A 23,824-nucleotide genomic window follows, 5' to 3' on the forward strand; every position below is an offset into this window, starting at 1 on the left:
CAGTCTTAACTAATTTCCATTACAATATACTTTTACAAGTTTTACAAAAATATATGTTCATACAGGGCGACACCTTCCAGGGCCTTAGAGAGGGGTCTTGACGCCCTTAGTGAAACATGATAAATACCCCTCCAAGGAGCAATTTGGCAGTATCTATAAGAATAATCTACTCAGCAATTTTTCTTTAAAAAAGCCATTCTACAGAAATAAAAACATTAAAAATTAAAAAATACATCTAAAGATGCTCACTGTAATATTTTTTAGTATCAGAAACTTGAAAATATGCCTATCCATTCAATAGAAATAATATACTAAAAAGAATGGGATTGGCTTGGCAGTTTCTGGAGCGATTTAGTCTAAGACTAGTAAGCAAAACTCAGCAATTTGCTGAAATGTAATATATAGCATGACCCAATTTTTGTCATAGTTTGTGAATTTATAAATTCATTTTTAAATAGGTTAAGATTTTGTCCTGTTCCCTTTTGTGAGATATAATTACTTCAGTAATTAAAAGTGGAAAATGTACCAAAAAAATTTAATGCCCTCCAGTAGAGGACTTAGAAGTTGTGTGTACTCCGTGCTGACTGCCTACTACTGTGCTCAGTATGGTGGTGATCAGAGCGTGCAGAAAATGAAAGAGTAGAAGACAGAACCCCTGACTGCAAAGGATTAACAGTTAGGGAGAAACCACAAAAGATAAGTGCAACATGTTAATAGTGACTAGGAAAATGAGAAACCCCATCTCAGTTCTTTTGAGGTTCTGATGACTTGGGCACATGGACAAAATTTTATATACAATTTCATCGACTTTAGCGACCTACTCAGGACATTTACAGATCTGAAGGGTAAGAAGTTTTGATTTCAAGATATCCAAAAGAAACGTTTTGATTCTTGAAAGTCTCTTGAATCAGAAATGCCAAAATGTGAGTGACTAATAGAGATCAAAGTCGAACGAAAAAGAATGGGAAAAGGAAGACATTCAGCAATTCAACAAATATTCCGCAGGCATCTATTATTTATTGAGTGCTCTTCACAAGGCCATGGGGGGCAGACTGGGTGGGGAAGAGGAAGAGGAATTAGGCTGGCACTTGCAATGATTCTTGGCCTTTTAGACCTCCAGCAGAATCCACCGGTGCTTCAGCCTCTTCCTCTTGAAACAGAGTTTTCTCTTTGTTCACCTACATTCATTCTTTGAATACCTTGCCTGTCAGAGCACACTGTCTGAAGGAGCTTGAGCCAGGTATGAATGTTCTGGTCGCCCAACTCTAGTGACTTCTTAGACTCTGAAAACACGTCCAGATTTTTCTTTGTTAGTTTTCCGGGGCCAGTTTTCCAGGATTGTTTACAGCATGCCTCACAGAGCCAGAAGTAGCAGGAATAGCTCCTGCTGTCATTAGGGGGTAAGCTCACTATATGGATCTTGATCCCCACCCTCCCCCCTCCAATTTATAAAAGGGAAAGAAGGAGCTAGATTTTACATTTTCTTTTCGAGTCTAAATTACGGCTTCTAGGAAAGAAGACAGTGGCCCACATCTAACGGGAAAAGGCCAGGTGGAGCCTACGAATTCGCTAACTGGGCAATTGCGCAGAGATGCTCTTCTGCTTTTGTTGTATGACGCGGCGATGAGTGCTCTAAGTCTTAGTGCAGCGACAGATTATCACCGTGACAAGAAAACCCAGTGCAGCCCCCTCATTAGCTCTACTCACACAGTGAAACTCTTCACCGGTAACTGGGTAACTCGGGAGTTAAGTCTCTGTACAATTTACAGAGCCCTTGTGACCTCGTGTTCACCGCTAGGATTTACCACGACCACCGAGCTGGTTGCACCACCTGGAATCCTAGAGCGGACCGGAAGTGAGCGCAGCTCTCGGGGCCTGGCTGGAACGAGCTGGGGCCTGAGGAGCGTGTGTGAGACGAGCCACCACCTCGCCCGGGAGTGTCGCCTGTTGCCCACTTCTTTGGCTTGGCTCGAGAGGGTCCGAGCTCCTTTGAGGGGGAAGTGGCGGAGGGGAGAGGGCGTCAGCGCGGCGACAATCGGGCCTTCCCCGCCGACGGCTAGCGGTGTGGAAAGAGCTCCTCTCCCTCTGCCCCCATCCCGGGCCTGGGCCTCGGAGCGCCGGTTTCAGAGAGACCTGTGTGGTTTTCTTGTTGGGGATAGTAGACCCAGGCTTTAGGGCCAGAGTTTCCTCAGTTTTCTGTCTCGCAAGCAAGCTGCCGCTCAATTTGTGGTCCTTGAGCTTTAGTGAATAGTTCTGAACTCACAATTTCCGGTCTTGTCAGAGAATGGCTTCACTTTCAATGGAATTGCTCAAGTAACTGCCCTGTTTTCACCTAAACAAAAAAAAAATTTTTAGTTGCGTCTGTAATTTGTCTGTGTCAACAGAATTTTCTTATTAAAAAAAGCTTTCCTGACCAAAGACTGGGTGGGGACCTCAAGTAAAATCACGCATCTTCTTAGATCCTTGTTGGAGCAAGGCCAAGCTAAGGATGGCAGCAGCCCCCGGGGCCATCCCAGCCTTGGCTGGGCAGGGTTCAGAGGAACAAGGGGAGATTATCAAAATAAAGGTTAAAGAAGAAGACCCTATTTGGGATCAGGCATCCTTCCTACAGAAGAATTTGTCTTATAGCAGGGAACTCTCTCGTCAACGTTTCCGGCAGTTCTGCTATCAGGAGACTCCCGGACCCAGGGAGGCTCTGAGCCAACTCAGGGAACTTTGCCGTCTGTGGTTGAGCCCAGAGACACACACAAAGGAGCAGATCCTGGAATTGTTGGTGCTGGAACAGCTCCTGACCATCCTGCCCGAGGAGCTCCAGGCTTGGGTGCGGGAGCATCATCCTGAGAATGGCGAGGAGGTGGTGACTGTGCTGGAGGATTTGGAGAGGGAGCTTGATGAACCTAGACAGCAGGTGAGAAATTGGAGGTGCCATATTTTGTGGAGAATTTGAGTGCTGTGGGTCCAAGGTGGAGTGAGTGGGATTCACTTCACACTGACTGCTGCAAATTTGGATTCTGGGCATTATCATTTGATCACTGGTGTAGATGAATAGATTCATGCTTCTGGGATAACAATTTTTATGTTGGTGGTAGCTGATTCTAATAAGGAAATGGGAAACCAAATGGGAAACCTTGGTCTAGTGCTTGTGGATAGAAAGTATATTTTATTTAGTGACTGTGAGATAAAAGTAGCTATCTCTTCTTACGACGCCCACTACTTTGACCATATATGGAAGCAAATCAGTGTAAGAATATAAGGAATGCCTTCTAGGAGAAACAAATAGAGAAGTAGTCTCATTTAATGGAAATATCAGGAAATGGTGAATCGTAAGATCTGGGTTCTATAACAGGCTCTGTCACTAATTAGCTGTGTAACATCAGGTACACACCTTCTCTGGACTTTGATGACTTCATCTGTACAATGAAGAGATTAATTGCATCATTTTCTAGATACGTTTCAGTACTTGCAGTTGTTGGTATGTGAGGTCCATCACACTAGAGATTATTTTAAGAGCATATATTTGCTTTTTATGACAGTAATTTTAGAATATTATGGGTATTGCCAAACATTCCCATTTCTGTAAGATACTATCCACACATTTATCTGAACTCTTTTTTAATATGAGCGTTTTATGTATGTATAAAATGTTTTAACGTTTTATGATCTGTTAACATGTTTTTCTGGAATGCAAAATCTTTGATATGAGACTGATAAATAGGGAAATAAGTCAATGTAATGCTGAAATTGTGTCGGCTCATGTATGAGTTTTCCCCAAAAGTTGATGTTTTGGGCCACCTAAGTAAGAGCAGCTGAATGCAAAATATACGACTATAGCCAAGTCCAGCAAGTTGTGAAGACATACAGTACTGTACATACTGCCCATTCATCTCCACATCCTTCCTCTTGGCCCCAGTCTTTGTTTTAGAAGTGCTTATGTGCATAATTCCTCCCATTTTGGTGCAATTTTTGCTAAACTTTTTTTGTGTTCCAGAAAATGAGCAAGCAAGAGGGGTTTGCGAGTGCCACAGAAGCATGCTGGTGATAAAATTTCTGCTAGTGAGCATGAAAGAAAAGATTTAATAATTAAAGAAAAGCTCAAAATTATAAAATGTTTTGAAAGAAATGAAAAAACATGCAACTGAAATAGAAGAGCCAACTTTATGAACAATTAGAGACAATGCTGGGAAAATAAAGTTATCTAGCTGAAACAGCTGCAGTTGCTACAAAATTTGTTAGAACAAGACATAAGGAAATGGAAGAAATGGAACATTTGTTTGAATTTTATAGCAAAGAAAGAAGCAATGAGAAGTAGCCTTTCTTAAAATTAAAGAGAAGACATTAGCAATATATATGACCTTAAGAAGAAAGTGCAGAAGTGCCTTCATTTAGTGCAAATAGTGGCTGGTTTAGTGGCTTCAAGAACTGCTATGATTTTTACAATATTTAGCTCTCTGGTGAAGCTGTGAGTGCAGAGAAGCTGAAAAGACATTTCCCCCAGTGTTAAGAAATTTGACTTACAAAGAAGTATATAACCTAGATCAGGTTTTTAATTTTGATGAAACCATTCTCTGTTGGAGCAAGTGGTCTCAAGGGCCTGTATCTTGAAGGGGGAAACAGAAGGTCCAGTATTTAAGATGGTGATGCTGGGTGCAAATGCCAGTAGGAATTTAAATCTAAAGCCTGTGTAATTTATTATTCTGCCAACCTACAAGCTTTAAAAAGAATTGTAAAGGTTAGCCTGAGTATCTACTATAAGTCTACAAGAAAGGTTGGATGGCAGGGCAGATATTTACTAATCTTCTAGGTGATGTTTTGTAGGTGATTTTCAAAAATATTGCAAGAGGAACAAACAACTTTTCTTTCTAAATTCTTGTAATTCTCAGTAATACACTAAGCCATCCACCAACAGTTGATGAACTTTCTTCAACTATTAAAATTCTCTTTTTACCTCCTACTACAACTACTTTTCTTCAGCCCTCTAATCAGGGTGTGATCACAGTCATTAAAGCTTATTATTTAAGGATAACATTCAAGGTGTTTATTGCATCTATACCAGGTGATGTTGCACACACAGTTTTTGAATTCTGGAATTGATAAAGCATTAAACTTGCAATTGCTATTATTACAGAGGCTTGAGATGATGTCCCAAAAGCCTGCTTGCATGGGGTGTGGTATGATTCTCCCTGATTGGGACTTCCCTGGTGGTCCATTGGTTGAGAAACCACCTTCTAATGAAGGGGACATTGGTTTGATCCCTGGTCAGGGAACTAGCATCTCACATGCACGGGGCAGCAAAGTCTGTGGGCCTCAACTAGAGAACTCGCTTTCAGCAAACTGCAGAGCCCACGTGCCCTGGAGCTGGCACACCACAACTAGAGAGAAGCCAGCATGCTGCAACAAAGAGCATGAGTGCCACAATTAAGACTTGACACAGTAAAAAAAAAAACAAAAAAGATTTTTCTCTCTGATTTAATTTATGATTCTAAAGGCTTCGAACCTTCAGAAGAGCTCCACTAAATCAAAGCAAGTTATATGGCTCTTGCAGAGGAGGTTGGATTTGAAAAAGCTGAGTGGAGATACTGAGGAACTGCTGCAGTCTCATTCAGAGGCTCTCTGTATACAAGAGCGCCAACAGTTAGGTGCTGAGGCTCAAATGGAAGTCTGTAAGATGATGATACAGTTCAACAATCTACCCCATAAGAGCTTTTTACTTCTCAGTTATCTTCTGCTCTAAGTATGATAGAGGAGTAGTTGCAGTAGATAGACGATAACTTGACTACAATGTAGAATGCAGCAGGATTTCACTTCATGGCATAAAGTCCTACTTGGAACCATGAAATAGCTTCTTTATGAAAGAAGGAAAATATTTAAGCAAGAAAAACTAAATATCTTTTTATAAGCAAGTGTCAAAAAATAAAAACAAGATGAGCCGGAACTGTCATTATATATTTTGTAGTTTCACTACATTTCTTGGAAAGTGTGCAGATACTTGTCTGCCAGGGTCCAGCCCCAGCAGGATCCAGGGGTACCCTCAAGATGAACAGCGTTGGCAAGAAAAAGAGAGAGACAAAAAGAGAGAAAGAGAGAGAGGGAAAACAGACTGGGGGTGTCCAGCAGAGTCTGGCCATGCTTTATTTTTTACCGTAGCTTTTATACCCTAAGTTAGTACATTTCTAAGGGGAAGATAGTTTAACATTACATCAGCTTGTCCTTCACGAAACCAGGGTGTTTTCTGCATACTTCTTTGTTTATGAGGGTCTTGTACATTATCTTCTGGCCTTGGGCCTATTAACAGTTAATGCAAGTCAGGTGAATGTAAACCTATTTTCTGTTTCTGTGGTGATCTTAACAGAAAAGTTACAGTCTCACAGGGCAACAGTACAGCATGTCACAACATAGTAGAAGTATAACCTTGTTAACATAAAAGTCAGTTCTTCTGCAGAAGTTGTCAATTGAATTTCTCCAAGAGGTTTACCCCATACAGACTCTGTGGCTTCAGTGAGGCAGCCTCTGCCTAGCACTCCTGGCTAACAGTTAACAACTGTTTCATTGGTACCACACTAGGGCTAAGTTCTTATTTTTCTAGATCTATAACTATATTAACAATGATTTCCATAACACAACCCTAGCACATTAAGAGCAAAAACACAGCAAGCAAACGTTAACCCAATAACCACTTTTAGAAAAATTTTTCTTGTGTTTTCTAATAGGGCTTCCTCACTCCCGGAAGGGCTCTATGTCTATTAGGGCCTTTATGTGATCAGGTTCTTTATGCTATTTTATGATTCGGGTACTACAAGCAATCATGCATATTAGTACCAAGGGCATAAATGCATTTGCCAAACAAACTAAAATACCAGCAAAGGAGTTTAAATTAAAACACTCCTTTCATCCTGGATAATCTCATAAGGTACCACCACCCGGGAAACTTATTGATTAAAGTTCTAAATTGATTCTTATTTGGGAAGAGATTGGGGAAGGCCTTCTGCCTGTGTCACAGAAATTAGGGAGTAGTCTATTGAAGCAAGCATCAGAAAGACAGATATCATCTTTAAGGTGAGCGCCAGGGGCAGCTTTTCGGAATCCCTGAAAACCTGATCTGCCTTGCCTGTCAGGTTTTCTCCTCATGACCTTGTCAATGGGTGGGATCTCGTGAGCTGGCTCCCGGAACTTGTCCATCTGAACTTCTGATGATGATATCCCTCGACCCTTGCCTCACTCTTTCCTTATACCTCTAACAAGATACCATCACTTTTCTAAAGTAAAAATCCTTAGAATACTTAATATTTAAAAAATACTTAATATTTTTTATCTAATATGTCTTTTTGTCTTTATTTGTAATTTTACTGGAATTTCTGTAGTTTTATTAATGTCTCCTGACAAAGCTGTGTAGAATTTAAATAATCTACCCTACAACTTTATTTTCTCCATAAATCCTGTTAGTTTTTGTGTACTTTTACAGAAAGCATGTTGTTTCATGAGCTCATATGTTATTGCATAGATTCCTATACAGGCAGTCTCTTTTCTCTAGCCATCACACCTTTTCTGTTTCAAATAAACAGTATTGGTTGTTTTTTTTTTTTTTTCCCCTTAACGTCTACCTGTTACTTTAAAATTTTCCTCTTCTGGTAGGACTTTGTCTTTGGTCCACACTAGGTAATGTTTAGGGTTATGCTCTGATTATATTGGATAGTTTTTCACATGACTCAGGGTTAAATGTCAAATTTGCATAATTGCATAAATGTTTTTCTCTCTATTTTTGTTTTATTTTGTTTCTGTGTGATTTCTGAAGGAAGGGGAAAATGCCATTGTTGCAAATGCTTTTAACTGCCAACCCAGTATCTATTGTACACCCCTCTTTCTTCCATAAAAAATACTTCATGTTGGTTACACTAAGTTGCTCCAGTTGTGTCCAACTCTTTGTGATCCTAGGGACTGTAGCCCACCAGGCTCTTCTGTCCTTGGGATTCTCCAGGCAAGAATACTGAAGTGGATTGCCATTCTCTTCTCCAGGGTATCTTCCAGACCCAGGGATCAAACCTGCAGGAGATTCTTTACCATTGAGCCACTGAGGGGCCTAAAAGTCTCTGCCCAAAGGGAAAGGCTACCCACTCCAGTATTCTAACCTGGAGAATTCAGGACTCCATGGGGTTGTAAAGAGTTGGACAGGATTGAAGGACTTTCACTTTCAAGCCTGAACAGGGATTTGAAACCTGGACTCTCAGATTAAAAGTCTGATGCTCTACCGACTGAGCTATCCAAAAGACTCTAGAGTAACGCCTGAACAGGGACTTGAACCCTGGACCCTCAGATTAAAAGTCTGATGCTCTACCGACTGAGCTATCCAGGCTCTCTTAGGAAGAATAGAGGCTCAGAGATAGTCTTCGTGCTCAGTTGCGTCTAACTCTGTAACCCCATGGACTATAGCCAGCCAGGCTCCTCTGTCCATGGGATTCTCCAGGCTCTAAGCAAGAATACTGGAGTGGGTTGCCATTTCCTATTCCAGGGGATCTTCCCCGTGTCTCCCTCTGCATTGGCAGATTGTTTCTTCACCACTGAGCCACTGGGGAAGCTATATACATAACTGTTGGCTATGTACCTAATTAAATGCTTTTCAGCTTTCCTTGTACTAGAGTTGGCCGTGCAATATGGTTCTGGCCGAAGAGAAATAAGCATATTTTCTAGCAGTTTCTGGGGAAGCTTATATTTTCCTTATAAAATGGCACAGATGCGTTTAGTTCTGCCTTTTCCCACTTCCTGTCTTGAACACAAATGTGATATCTGGAGCTATGGTAGCTATCTTGTGACCATGACGTGATGACAGATGTTAGGATGACCACTGATATGTTATGAATGAAAACAGCCCTGGTCCCTGACAACTGTTAGGTATGTGAATCAGTGCCAGCAACTGCTCTCCTCTGGATTTCTTAGCATATGACAAAAATAAACCCCAATTTGTTTAAGTCACTGTAAGTTAAGTGTTATAATTAATTGAGAAATGCATGCATTTCTAATGATTACAGCCATATTTACTCCACTATTTTATGACCAAAATTTCTTATTAGAAATTTAAAAAACAAAATCTAGGAATTATATAGTGAAAGACAAATGACTGTCATAACCAGTTTGAGGTAATTTCACCTTTGTAATTTGTTTTTGCCATCTAAAGACATCCTTTACACTTCTGTGGTAAAGGCTGAATGGAATTCCTCCCATTCCTTCCAAGACCAGGTCCACCTGCCTTGGACTAGTCTCTCAAATGGAAATACAGAGGAATCAAGAGGCTAGATGTGTGTGGGTACATGGTTGTGGAGGAGGAGGAGTCAGTGATAAATGCATCACAATAAGCCATATCTATATTTTGTTTCATGTCTTAGTTGGTCTGTACCAACTTTACAGAATTGATAAAATTGTTTAATTATAAATAGGTTTCCCTGTCTCCCAGATGACTTATATCTTTCCCTCCAGGACCTCCTTTACCTCAGTTATGGAAAGATTTAGGCAAACTGAGATGCATGCTATTATACTATATGAAGAAATCTACATAAGATCTTTTATTCTTAAGACCAGAGAAGGGAAAAACTTACCAAAGGGAAATGGCTCAACCATTTATGAATTTTTTGTTTTAAAAGAAAATTGGTTTCTTATATACTTTGTTCTGTCTAAGAAGAGGAAGTAAGTTTATAACATGGTGTCCAGCTTGGGGAAAAGGAACATGACACATAAATTCCTTAAATCCCACCATAATGTTGTAATACATTTTGACTTTCATTCAGATATCATTGACTGTTTCCTTTTGGAATTTTCTGGTTTATGTGCAGTTTGGGCTCAGTATCCATGGACCCAAATTTTCAAGCCATCCCACAGAATACTGACATCCGCTGACACCTTTTACTAGACTTTATTTGAGCATCTTGTTCTGCTTGGTGAATATGAATTATTAGAGTTCATAGTTCTGACAGTATTTTGCCCTCTGGACTCTGAATCCAGGGATCCAAGTTCAAATTTTGGTGGGACCTGAGGCAAGTCTCTTTTGGGCTTCCCAGATGGCACACTGATAAAGAACCCATCTGCCAATGTGGGAGACACAAGAGACGTGGGTTCGATCCCTGGGTTGGGAAGATCCCCTGGAGGAAGAAATGGCAACCCACTTCGGTATTCTTGCCTGGAGAATCCCACGGACAGAGGAGCCTGGCGGGCTATAGTCCATGGGGTCACAAAGAGTCAGACATGACTAAAGTGACTTAGCACGCACTCACACAGTGATCAGAAAAATGCAAATTAAAACAAACTTGGTAACCGCTGCTGATGTGACCAAATTTGAGTAAGGTTGTTGAGCTAGTAGAATGCCTGTGTACTACTGACAGGAATAAGTTGTTATGACCGTTTTGGAAATATCTACCGAGTGTAACCATACTTCATGATCCAGCAAACCTGCTACAAGGTATATATCTTACAGAAACACATTCAAAGACATGCAAAATAATATTCATAGCAGCATTATTATAATTGCCAAGAACTCTAAGCAACACAGATGTCCATTAAAAGTTGTAATGGATGAATATATCATGGTGTATTTGTAAAACTGAATACTATACAATAATGAAAATGAATGAGCAAGTGCTACATTCAACAATATGGATGAATTTCACAAATATAATGTTGAGCAAAAGAACCCAGACAAAAATAAGTATATATTACATGATTCTGTTTCTGTAAAGTCCAAAAAGCAAAATGAATCTTTGATGATAGATGTCAGAGTAGTAGATACATTGAGTGAAGAGGGTCGGACACAAGTAGCTTTCTGAGATGCTGGTAAAGTTCTATTTTTTTAAATGAGTAGTTCACTTTGTGATGTCGTTGAGCTCTACATTTATGAGTTATGCACCTTTTTCTAAGTTTATAATACTTACCATAAAAATTGTATTAAGAAAAAAATTTATTTCTCATTTGATGTCTCCTGCATGATAGGCTAGGATGCTTGATTATATGCACATTTTTAGATTCAAATGTCATGTAATTGAGAAATTATTTTTATAAAACCAAGGCCCAGTGAGGGAAATTTTAAAAATTAACCCAGTTAAGAATATTTGGCAAGACAAACTACTGAAATGTTCTATTTGAGTGCAATATGACTTCTACAGGGCTATTTGCAAGAGAGTGGTTTTGGCAGGGATGTGAAATGGCCGAGCTACTTCCACTGTAAGTGGCACACTTAAAGAATTGGAATCAGGTGCCATACTCAAAACCTCCAATTGTAGAGTCATTTGTGTTCTTTTCACTTTAAGGTATATTGCTGCTGCTGCTAAGTTGCTTCAGTCGTGTCCGACTCTGTGTGACCCCACAGACGGTAGCCCACCAGGCTCCCCCATCCTTGGGTTTCTCCAGGCAAGAACACTGGAGTGGGTTGCCATTTCCTTCTCCAATGCATGAAAGTGAAAAGTGAAAGTGAAGTCACTCAGTCGTGTCTGACCCTTAGCAACCCCATGGACTGCAGCCTACCAGGCTCCTCCATTCATGGGATTTTCCAGGCAAGAGTACTGGAGTGGGGTGCCATTTCCTTCTCCATTAAGGTGTATTAAATAACTATAAATCAGAATTCTGGTTCTTAGGAGGTAACAGCTCCTCCCCTCCTTTTAACTTTCATTCTTACTCAGTTTTAGAATTAACCATGGAGATGTGATTAGTCCCAGAGGCTGCTAATTCTCTTAAGACAGCCTTGGGAAGTTATTGGCTGTTGAATACTTATTTTAATTAATGGACCTATTTTCATTAGAATAGAATAGAATAGAATCTACCTAACACATCTCTCTCCCAGTTTATCTGTTGCTTACATGACTAACAAAGATCCATGTGTAGAAGTGAGTAAAAAGATCTACAAGTCAATGAAAACTCTCCTAAACTAAAATAGTACAACACACCGTAACACAAGTTTTATTACTTTTTTTTCTTTTGGTGAATGGCACTGAAGCATTAGATTTCATCTGGTAAATGATAGGCAAAGACATTATTTAAAGAAAAAGCTATAATAAGCTGATAACAGAAGTAACAACATTAAAATGATTGAAAGGCCAGACAGAAACAATCTAGATTACCAACAACAAACTGTGCCAAACAGTTGGCTGTTAACCACCTTCCTGGATTATTACAAGATTTTTTTATTGTCCACTGACTATCATTTTTAGACATAGCACAATCAGATATTAGACTGTAACACAGTCCAGATAGACATACCTATTGAATGGTATGACAACTGATTTACAGAATTATATTTTACAAAGATTTAATAAATCAACTTATATAAAGGAGGGATAACATTAGAGTTTTATTTATTTATTTTTTTATTTTTTTTTAACATTAGAGTTTTAAATATGTTCTTATTTCTGGTTTCCCAAGAATATGGTAAGCAAATACCAGTGTAACAAACAGTGCCATATAGATAACTTGGAGGTAAACATGTTTATATGTGTATGTGTGTTTATCTATCTAGTATCTTGGTTCCTAATTCCTCAACCAGGAATCACACCCAGGCCACTGCCGTGAAAGTGCTGAGTCCTAACCACTGGACCACCAAGGGATTCCCAAACATGCTTCTATATTAAAGACAGTGTTTATTTAAAGTCAGTGGCAATCACTTTCACTCCTCTTTCACCCTTATCAAGAGGCTTTTTAGTTCCTCTTTGCTTTCTGCCATTAAAGTAGTATCATCTGGATATCTGAAGTTGTTAATATTTCTCCCGGCAATCTTGATTCCAGCTTGTGATTCATCCAGTCCAGGATTCCCATGATGTACTCTGCATATAAGTTAAATAAGCAAGGAGACAGTATAAAGCTTTGACTTGCTTGTTTCCCAAGTTTGAACCAGTCTGTTGTTCCATATCTGGTTCTAACTATTGCTTCTTGACCTGCATCCCTATACACGGTTCTTCCAGATCTGCTCCTGCATGTGCAGATTCAACCAACCAAGGATTGTGTAGTACAGTAGTATTTGCTATTAGAAGAAAAATTCCTTTGTAGATAGACCCACTAAGGGTCAAGCCAATATTGTCCAAGGATCAACTGTATATTTTGGAGACAATAGGGTGAATTTAATTATGACATGAGTACTAGATGATTGGTGTAAGGCAAAAATAATATTTTCTTTTCACCCAACACAGTTACCCACTTTGATTGGCTTTTTTCCCTCCATCCATACATAACACAGTGGGCTAATGTTTTCCACATTTGGTGTAAAACAACTGTCCGATTTCTTCCTGGGTTAAATAATTAGTCATTATTAGATAATTTCACCCCAAATATTTACTTTAAATTGCTCCTACTGAAACTCATTTACAATTTTCTCCCAGTTATCACAATTTAGGGAATATTCCTTTAATGTACTTCCATTATTAGTCCCCAAAACAAAAACCATAGGTTTGCATATCAACTCCTGTCCAATTTCTATTGTATGGCTCTGACCTTAATTGTTCCATCATTTTTTATTCTCTTCTTACTCTATCTAGCACTCCTCTTAAGAATTCAGTGAAGACTTTTTCTTCTTACATCTTTTCCATTTCAGTAGAAAAATGTTTTAAGGTTTAACTATAGTTTATGCAGTGATATTATTAACATTATATTAATTTCCAAATGTACCTATTTATCCCCAGGTCCCACAGGGCACATATGAGCAAGAAGTTCCTATGGAAGAAAAGACTCTTCTGGTTACTGCAAAGGAGTCCTTAGGTACCCATCTCCAGTCTATAGAAGACAGAATGGAATGTGAATCTCCAGAGTCACACCTCCTTCAAGATAATGGTGAGGATAATTTAGTCTTTGGAAAGAGGATGAGATTTGGGAGAGGGAAGGGCCCATTCATTGAAAGGTTATCAAACTTTATTCCATTGAAGCTTCTACTGAATATAGCTGAAGAAAAGGTCAACCAGTGTAGTGTAATGCTAGTAATGAACTTGACTTAAGCAATCAGACAATAATGTAAAAAATAATTGAACACAGTATTTTTCATGGATAACTTGCAATGGAATTAAGTACCTGTGGATAGATAAATCAGAGATGCCTCTGTATATAAATGTGGATCACTTGTCAGTATAGCCATGGGTCCCATTTCTATAGCCTCTGCTCCCCATTTCTTGTTACATATGGCTATTTAAGATTGGAAATATTACTTAGAAATCCTACTGAAGAAAATGGAATTTCTGAAGTCCATGTCCACTGGAGATCTAAGGACTATTAACAGTGCAATGTGTGGTAGAGGCAGTGGTGCAGGCTGGCTTGGTTCTGGAGCTCCTGCCTTTTCCAAAAGGCCTCAGTATAATTGATATCACTTTTTCTTTTCTTATATCCCTAGCAACTCCACATTTTCTGCTTATCATAGACCTACTAATATTGATTGTACTAATTTATGAAGCTCATATTCTCTTGGTTCTCATTTACATGGCCTTATATTTCTTTCTTCCCCCTGATTTATCCTTGTTTACCTTCCTTTATGTTCATGGCTCCATAGCATGTTGCAAAATGTATCAGTGTGGAAAGAAATACTATCTATATAATGGTCTTTTCAGTCACATTTTGAAATAGCACTTTTCAGCAGTGTTGTCATCTTCATTATAAAGCTAATTAACAAATTTTTATCCAACATTTTTTTTTTTTTTTGGCTGCACCCCAAGGCTTGACTTGTAGAATCTTAGTTGCCTGACAAGAGATTGAACCCAGGCCTCAGCAGTAAAAGCACCAAGTCTGAATCACTGGACCACCAGGGAACTCCCTATCCAATACTTTTCTTTGTAATAAAATGTTAGATAGTGGAAGAAATACTAGAAGGAAAAGTGATCCCTGCTTCTTTAGAAACTTATAGTCTTGTCAGTTGTACATATGAAACAGAGAAAGAAGAAAGTACTACAGTGCTAGTTTATGTTATTGGTAAATTATATCTTCAAGAAAGGAGAACTCACTGTAAGCTTAAATGATCAAGGAGGTCTTGTTGGAACAATTGAGAGTTAAATGAGGCCAAAACACACAGTTTCGAAGCTTTGAAAATTATGAATATTTGAGAATTATTTCAATTTACCAGTTCAATATTTGGTATGCAAATTATCAAACAACTTAAGAAAAAGTATTTTTCCAAGCATCTATAGGACTTTCGAGGTTATATGCTAATTCCAAATTATTCTTTTTGATTTTTTCAAATAGCTTCCTTAAGACTAGCCAAATTTGATTTATTTAAATGTTTCATTATTATGAATAGTCTAAACATTTATTTTAATATGTTATATTAAGCCAGAGATATTTTACTACTTCAGGTTCATCTGCTGCTCTTTCTTTATCAAAATCAGTAGTAAGGGTATTTATATTGGGTTTATAGCTTTACAAGCACTAAAAGGGAGGTGATTTAAATATATGGTCTTTAAACTTACGCCCCAGATGTTGCTATACCAGCTAACATGACTGAATAAAACAAAATGTGGTATAGCTTGAGACTTAAAAAAAAAAAAAAGACAAAAACATCTGTTAGGACTTCCCTTGATGGTTTAGTAGTTAAGCATCCATTCCCTGGTGGTCCAGTCCCCTTGCAGTGGAGGTCAGGGAACTAAAATCGCACGTGGGAACTAAGATCCCTTGTGCCATGGAGGAACTGCTGAACCTGTGGGCTCCAGAGCCTTGTGACTTAGCTAGAGAGTTGGGGTGCTGCAACAAAAGATCCCCTCTGCATGCTGTAACTAAGACCTGGATGCAGCCAAAATAAGTAAATTAATTAATTAAGAAACTATCATTCTATAAAAAGACTATTACTGTATTTCTGAGACTTCTCTAGCCAAAAAATAGTTTTTGTCTAACTAATAAATAAATGAAAAAATAATAACATCAATTTGTTTTCTGTTTTACATAAAACAGTGCTTTACTTTAAGGTTAGCCCTGGATACTGCTCTGGAAAGTCATAACCTGGCTTCCTACTCTTTATCAGAACTTTTTGTTCCTGGCTACCTCTCTTTATTCCTCCAAAGGTAGACTTCTTAATCAAAATTGTGCTGCCCCTCTTATGTGTTCATATCTACTTCTACTCTGGCTCTAGTGGTTATTTGGGCAATATGGTATTTAGATTATATTCCCAAATATTCTAACTGGTTTTTCATTTATATTTTAGGATCATTTTTGTGGCTTTCCATGATGTCTCAAAGCATGGGTGATGATAACTTTAGTAGTTTAGATACTAATGAAGCAGAAATCGAACCAGAAAACATGAGAGAAAAGTTCTTCAGAAGCTTAGCAGTGTTACTGGAAAATAAGAGTAATAACACCAAGATATTTTCTAAAGCAAAGTACTGTCAATTAATCAGGGAAGTGAAAGAAGCTAAGGCTAAGGAAAAAAAAGAATCAATTGACTACCGGCGCTTGGCTAGATTTGATGTGATCATTGTACAAGGTCATGAGAAGCTAACTGAGGCTATAAATGGGGAAACAGATAAAATACGGTATTATTTACACAGTGAGGACTTATTTGACATATTGCATGATACACATCTCAGCATTGGACATGGTGGACGTACCCGCATGGAAAAAGAGTTACAAGCAAAATACAAGAACATCACAAAAGAAGTTATAATGCTATACTTGACACTTTGCAAACCATGCCAACAGAAAAATTCAAAACTCAAGAAAGTTCTAACATCAAAGCCAATTAAGGAAGTTAACTCAAGATGCCAAGTGGATCTTATAGACATGCAGTTGAATCCTGATGGAGAGTATAAATTTATTATGCATTATCAAGACTTTCGTACGAACTTGAGTTTTTTGCGGTCATTAAAATCTAAAAGGCCTAAAGAGGTTGCACGTGCTCTTTTAGATATTTTTACAATTATTGGAGCACCCAGTGTTCTACAGTCTGACAGTGGGAGGGAATTTTCAAGCCAGATTGTCAGTGAACTTAGTAATATTTGGCCAGAACTTAAAATTGTTCATGGGAATCCTCAGCCCTGCCAAAGCCTAAATTCTATAAATCAAGTTAATGAGGATATCCAAAATCAGATTATCTCCTGGATGCAAACTAACAATTCATCACACTGGGCTGAATTTTTGTGGTTTATTCAAATGACCCAAAATCAACCCCATCACAGAGGCATGCAACAGACTCTATGTGAGGGCGCATTTAGCTCTGAAGCTAAACTGGGGCGCTCTCATTCTCAGTCAACTGAAGAACTTGTTGCCAGCCTGAACACAGAAAATGAATTGGAACAGGCTGATAAAGAATCAGAAAATACTCTAAGAGCCCAGTATGAAGAAAACATTGAGATTGGAACAGATAGCAGTGATCTTGAAGAGATTCTTTCTATTACTCCTAAGGTAGCCCAAAAAACTGTTCCTGAAAGCAGACTGAATTTTTTATCATGTGTGAGTTGTGGGAAAGAATGCATAGGTGCTAACAGTTGTGAATCATGTTGTAGAAACATCCATGCGATCTGTGGAGTGCCCTCTCAACAGGAGACTGAGGGTTATTGTAACAAAATAACTTGTAGTCTTTGCTACCAGACCACTACAATGAAAAGGAAACATGATGAGGTTCCAAGAAGTTTGACTGTTCAACCTTTCAAAATGTTAAAGCCATCGGAGACATCGTTTTCATCAGACAAAGTAGGAGATTGGGTAAGAATTTGAGTGTAGATCAAAGAATTTGCTGTAGATCAAGAGCCTCTTTCTACTTTACTGTGATCCTGATGAGTGAGAAAGTTTTGGCACACTAAAGCGCAATGATGGGCATCTTGGATATATTTTCTCCCAAAAAAGGTCAATTACTTTTAACGTCCTCCCTCCATTCATTTTTCAAGTTGGAAGTTATAACCTTGGATGCTGCTTTGTTTATTGTTCTGGAGTGAGCAGCAGTAATATCTCTTCTTTCTGATGTCAAGCATTTCTTGGGGGGAATGAGAAAGCTAGGATCCGGGTGACAAATGGTATGCCTGGTGGTATGTTTCTACAGAAGGATAAATTTGGGAACAGATGAACTTACTGTTAACATTGTTTTAGTTATATGTAAGTTTGGGTGGAGAGGTAAGCTAAGAAAGGGCATCTCAGGTCAAGTGAAGAAATATTTAGGAAGGGCAGGGAATGATAAATTTGGTTGGGAGACATGAGTTTGTGTTGGGAAATTTGGTTTTCTGATTAAAAGGCAGAGTGTGAAATAAGGCCAAAGAGATTTTTTCAATCATTAGGTTTTATAAAGTAGAGCTAATATATGTTCAAGTTAGTGTTTTGAAATATGAAGGTTACACATGATTTGGGCCAGTGGTATTCAGAGTTTGTTCTTCAGACTGGTGGTGGTCTGCAAACTGTCATATTAGATCATAATGAGGTAAGTACACATATTGAGAGTACCTGGAAATTACAACAATATGACATTGCTGATACCAAGCACATGATTAATGAACTCATCTTTTCAAATAGAATATTCAGTTTTAATGTTAAACTCTCAAGGTGAATCACATATGATAGCAGTTATAAATTAGTCAAGCACAATAGGTTCACATTAAAATGTGTGATATGCTGTTTAGCTTGTCAGCTGTAACCCAAAAGTGTGTAAAACTGAGAAAAATGTAAGCATTTATTTATCTTTATAACTTAATTTAAAAATCATTTTATGTTTTTAATCAAGCCTGGTTTTGTAAAATTTAAAAAAATTGAAGTATAGTTGATTTATAATATTATGTTAGTTTCAAGTGTACAGCACAGTGATTCAGTTTATATATGTATATATACATATATGTATATACATGTTGTATATATACACACACATTCTTTTTTCAGATCCTTTCCCCTTATAGGTCATTACAAAATATTTAGTATATTCCCTATGCTATACAGTAGGACCTTGTTGGTTATCTATTTTATATATAGTAGTATATATATGTTAATCTCAATCTCCTAATTTATCCCTCCCCTGTCTTTCTCTTTTGGTAACTGACCATAAGTTTGTTTCTATGTCTGTGAGTCTCTTTCTGTTTTGGAAATAAGTTCATTTGTATCTTTTTTTTAGATTCCACTTATAAGCAATGTAATTTATTTATCTTTCTTTTTCTGGCTTACTTCACTGAATATGATAATTTCTAAGTCCATCCATGTTGCTGCAGATGGCATTACTTCATTCTTTTTTATGGCTGAGTAATATTCCATTGCATATATGTACTACATCTTCTTTATCCATTCATCTGTTCGTGGACCTTTAGGTTGCCTCCATGTCTTGGCTATTGTAAATAGTGCTGCAATGAACATTGGGGTGTATGTATCATTTTGAATTATAGTTTTCTCTGAATATATGCCCAGGAGTGGGATTGCAGGATCATACAGTAACTCTATTTTTTGTTTTTTGAGGCACTTCCATACTGTTCTCCATAGTGGCTGTACCAATTTACTTTCCTACCAACAGTGTAGAAGAAGAGTTCCTTTTCCTCCACATCTTTCCAGCTTTTATTATTTGTAGATTTTTTGATGATGCAAGCCTAGTTTTTAATTTTTAGTTTAACATTATTAATAAAGAGGAAAGTAAAATTTGTATTGCTTATTTTTAATTCTAATTTGCAGGTGACAAAACAATCTTCACTGGACTTTTTGGTGAAGAAAAGACACACCTATTCTGAATATGGCAATAGTAGCAAAAGAAATGGTAACAATGGAAGTCATCTTGAGGAAGTGAAAACCAAAAGGGTTCATACTAGCTTTACTCGGAAGTATGATCCCTCATATATTGAGTTTGGTTTCATAGCCATAATTGATGGTGAAGTGCTGAAACCACAGTGTATTATTTGTGGAGATGTACTGGCTAATGAAGCGATGAAACCATCGAAACTTAAGCGACATCTATATTCAAAACATAAAGAAATAAGCTCACAACCAAAAGAATTCTTTGAAAGAAAGAGTAATGAATTGAAAAACCAACCAAAGCATGTGTTCAATGTTTCTCACATAAACATTAGTGCTTTGAGGGCTTCTTACAAAGTAGCACTTCCGGTTGCTAAGTCTAAAACACCATACACAATTGCTGAGACACTAGTGAAGGACTGCATCAAAGAAGTTTGCTTAGAAATGTTGGGTGAATCTGCAGCAAAGAAGGTAGCTCAAGTACCACTTTCCAATGACACCATAGCTCGACGTATTCAGGAACTGGCAAATGATATGGAAGACCAACTCATAGAACAAATAAAACTAGCCAAGTATTTTTCATTGCAACTTGATGAATGCAGAGATATTGCTAACATGATAATTCTTTTAGTATATGTGAGGTTTGAACATGATGATGATATAAAGGAAGAATTCTTTTTTTCAGCCTCTTTACCAACAAACACAACTAGCTCAGAACTGTATGAAGCTCTGAAGAATTATGTTGTCAACAAATGTGGTTTGGAATTTAAGTTTTGTGTAGGAGTGTGTTCTGATGGTGCTGCTTCAATGACAGGAAAACATTCTGAACTGATTACCCAGATTAAAGAACTTGCACCAGAATGTAAAATAACACATTGCTTCATTCATCGAGAAAGTCTTGCTATGAAAAAAATGTCAGCTGAACTGAATAGTGTGCTTACTGACATAGTAAAAATTGTGAATTATGTAAAATCTAATGCATTAAATTCAAGATTATTTTCTTTATTGTGTGATAATATGGAAGCTGATCATAAGCAACTGTTATTGCATGCTGAAATACGGTGGTTATCCTGGGGGAAAGTTCTATCAAGATTGTTTGAAATACGAAATGAACTCTTAGTATTTCTGCAAAGCAAGAAGCCAGTTTGGTCCCAACTTTTCAAAGATGTGAATTGGATTGCCAAACTTGCTTATTTATCTGATATCTTCTGTATTTTTAATGATCTTAATGTTTGCATGCAAGGAAAGAATGCAACATGTTTTTCAATGGCAGATAAGATTGAAGGACAAAAACAAAAGTTAAAAGCTTGGAAAAAAAGAGTTTCTACAGATTGTTACGACATGTTCCATAATTTAACAACACTTATCAATGAAGTAGGTAATGATCTTGATATTGCACATCTACGAAAAGTTGTCAGTGAACATCTTACAAATTTGTTTGATTGTTTTGAATTGTACTTTCCTTCAAAAGAAGATCCACGCATAGGAAACTCATGGATACAAAATCCATTTCTTTCAACAAAAGATAATTTAAATTTAACTATAATCCTACAGGATAAGTTGTTGAAGCTGGTTACTGATGAAGGATTGAAAATGAATTTTGAAAATACAGCATCACTTGCTTCATTTTGGATAAAAGTTAAAAATGAATATCCTGAGCTTGCGGAGATTGCTTTAAAATCTCTTCTTCTGTTCCCCTCAACATACCTCTGTGAGACTGGGTTCTCTACCTTAAGTGTCATTAAAACAAAACATAGAAACAGTTTAAATATACATTATCCCTTGAGAGTAGCATTGTCATCAATCCAACCTAGATTAGACAAATTAACAAGCAAGAAGCAAGCTCACTTATCACATTAAAAATTTTAAATACTGATTTATTGTGTGTAATTCAACTATACATATAGGCATTTATGGAACTATGTAAAGTTTTGATTAAATTAGCAGTTCTGTATATAAATTGCCTATATGTACAATAAAGTGTACAGTTTTTATACTTCTCTTATTTTCCCTGTCAAATTTGTTATATTTATTAGGATGTAATTTTAAATCTGTTCATTCTAACATTAAAAATTTTGGTCTTGTATATTGTGTGTATTTTTCTTATTGTATTTTATTAAGTTATTAAAATTAAAGGATGAGTTCAAGATGGGGAATAATTTCTTTGAAATGGCAGACTTGATCAGTGACATGAATTCAAGGGGTAGAATTAGAATTTGAATGCCAGGGTGCGTGTCAGTAAGATGTTAAATTTGTAAAACTGATTTTGGGTGGTTTGGTTGGAAGTTGATAAGTTTGTTTTGTAGGTGCATGTTTAGATACAGTGTTTAAGTGGGTAAAGTGGGGGAAAACCATCAAATGCTTATAAAAATTCAATAGGAAAAAAAACTAAATATCCTTTCACAGAATAAAATGTATCATGTTTATTCAACAGTAATTGAATACAGTAGTAAAAGTGAGATATTGTGGAGAGAATTCTGGGGGGTGCTGAAATGTTCTATCTTCGTTGTGGTAGTGTTCACTATTAATACTGTTCACTATTAGCCATATGCAAAGTAGTCAATCACAGTCTCAGATTAGAGTGTATCTGGGTGTACAGCTGCTGTCAAGAACTACCTTGTTCTTACTCTTCTTAACTAACTGTGGTTTCATCTTTCATCTTTTCTCCTACTCCCCATCCCAAATACATAGCAATGATAGATTATACTGACTGAGTTTCTACAGTGCCCACATTAGCCCAGCTTACCTTTACAAACTGATACTCATGTTTCCCAAACTAAAATTAAGTTTTAATTTAAGTAAGCCACAAAATTGAACATTTTCAACACAGACAAGGAAGAGATGGACAAATAAATTTTTAAAAAGAAAAAAGTTCTGAGTTTCACAAATGAGACTATATGGGATGGTAGTTGTGAAAAATTATTATTTTCAAAAGTATTTATACTGCCTCTTCCTGGGATATGATTGTACTGCCTCACTCCACAGATACCAGATTTGACTTATTTCACTCTGGGTATTAAAATGTGAGCAGAATTGACATGGTACTTTTGGGCACCAAAAAACAGTTCTTGATTTACCATACTTTTTTTCTTCCTTTGTCAAGAGACCATCAATGTTTCAGGTAGAGATGGCTCCCTCATCCTGGGCGGAGTCACGGTAGACAAATAGCAGGAGCAGGATGTGTTACTCTAAGCTTCCATGATTCTTGGAGTTGTTTGTTTCTACAGCATGCGAAAATGCTGAACTGACAATGTGGTTGAATTAGCATCAGAGGGCTTCCGTGGTGACTCAGATGGTAATGAATTAGCATCAGAAAATGAGTTCGTCTCAACTCCAGTTCTTCGCTATCTGTGTAAACTTGAACAAGTCCTTAAACGTTTTTGGAGTTGAATATAAAATAGGAATGATAAAATGCTCATTATTTGGGATTGCCTTTGATGTTCAGAGAGGCGAATTTTGGTAAATTCCAAAGTGCTATAGAAATATAATGTATTACAATACTTTTACTCAAATTCAGGACTCGGATGTGGTGTCTGTGGCCTCATTTTAACTTTTTTTTTTTTTTTTTCATTTTAACTTTTATGTCGTTGTGAGGCATAGTAATCATCACATTGTCAAGCCCTTTGTTCAGTCACTGAAATGGGCACAACCTGTATACAAGTAAGATTGGAAAAGATCTGGATATTTTTTCAAAGTAACAAAGAAAATTGATTTAAAGTTTCTTTCAAACGTTGTCCTTCGTCTGGCTCTATGGCTTAGTTGGTTAAAGCGCCTGTCTTGTAAACAGGAGATCCTGGGTTCGAATCCCAGTAGGGCCTATTTTGCACGCCTCTTTGTTCCTGAGAAAGGATGAAGATTTCAGTACTACAGTTCTGTTCTGATTTCAGTACTACAGTACCACCCCCTCTGCCTCCTCCCGATCCGGAAAAAGGCAGAACCCTAAGAATGATCATAAACACTCCTCCCCTCAAAGAAGTACCAAACCCCTGCCTCCTCCATATCCCGAAGAATGACTCCCCTAAGAATGATCGTAAATCTCTGCAACACTCTTCTTCCCATCACAAAAAGGCAAGTGAACTTGCGAAGGTCACTTTCTGGGGAAATAAATAAACCCGCTTCACCTCCATTATGGGATGGTTGTCCCCATCCCGGGAGGGGTCAGAGAGGTGTTGAATACGCATATTCTCGAAGTTTCGGGCCACAT

General features: G+C 37.6%; 1 protein-coding gene and 3 non-coding genes across 4 annotated transcripts; 2 read left to right on the forward strand and 2 right to left on the reverse strand.

The window, feature by feature from the left end:
• The first annotated feature begins 1,916 nt into the window (after positions 1-1,916).
• Positions 1,917-21,626, forward strand: SCAND3 (SCAN domain containing 3). The gene is made up of 4 exons (XM_061147302.1): positions 1,917-2,908; positions 13,644-13,791; positions 16,136-17,631; positions 19,564-21,626. The coding sequence occupies exons 1-4, from the start codon at positions 2,489-2,491 to the stop codon at positions 21,478-21,480; spliced, it is 3,981 nt and encodes a 1,326-aa protein (XP_061003285.1). The 5' UTR covers positions 1,917-2,488; the 3' UTR covers positions 21,481-21,626.
• On the reverse strand, positions 8,189-8,264 carry TRNAK-UUU (transfer RNA lysine (anticodon UUU)). Its single transcript has one exon. It is a non-coding gene; the product is annotated as a tRNA-Lys (tRNA).
• On the reverse strand, positions 8,275-8,347 carry TRNAK-UUU (transfer RNA lysine (anticodon UUU)). The gene has a single exon. It is a non-coding gene; the product is annotated as a tRNA-Lys (tRNA).
• A 1,738-nt stretch (positions 21,627-23,364) lies between the features above and the next one.
• Positions 23,365-23,438, forward strand: TRNAT-UGU (transfer RNA threonine (anticodon UGU)). The gene has a single exon. It is a non-coding gene; the product is annotated as a tRNA-Thr (tRNA).
• The last annotated feature ends 386 nt before the right edge of the window (positions 23,439-23,824 follow it).

This window comes from Dama dama, chromosome 7 (assembly GCF_033118175.1).
Source record: "Dama dama isolate Ldn47 chromosome 7, ASM3311817v1, whole genome shotgun sequence".
NCBI classification, from domain to species: Eukaryota; Metazoa; Chordata; class Mammalia; order Artiodactyla; family Cervidae; genus Dama; species Dama dama.

Bases quoted from the DNA above. Each gene is read 5' to 3' on its own strand.
- SCAND3 (XM_061147302.1), top strand. From the start codon at position 2,489: ATGGCAGCAGCCCCCGGGGCCATCCCAGCCTTGGCTGGGCAGGGTTCA. The intron at 13,792-16,135 runs GTGAGGATAATT...TTTATATTTTAG, and splicing joins ACACCTCCTTCAAGATAATG to GATCATTTTTGTGGCTTTCC. The intron at 17,632-19,563 runs GTAAGAATTTGA...TCTAATTTGCAG, and splicing joins CAGACAAAGTAGGAGATTGG to GTGACAAAACAATCTTCACT.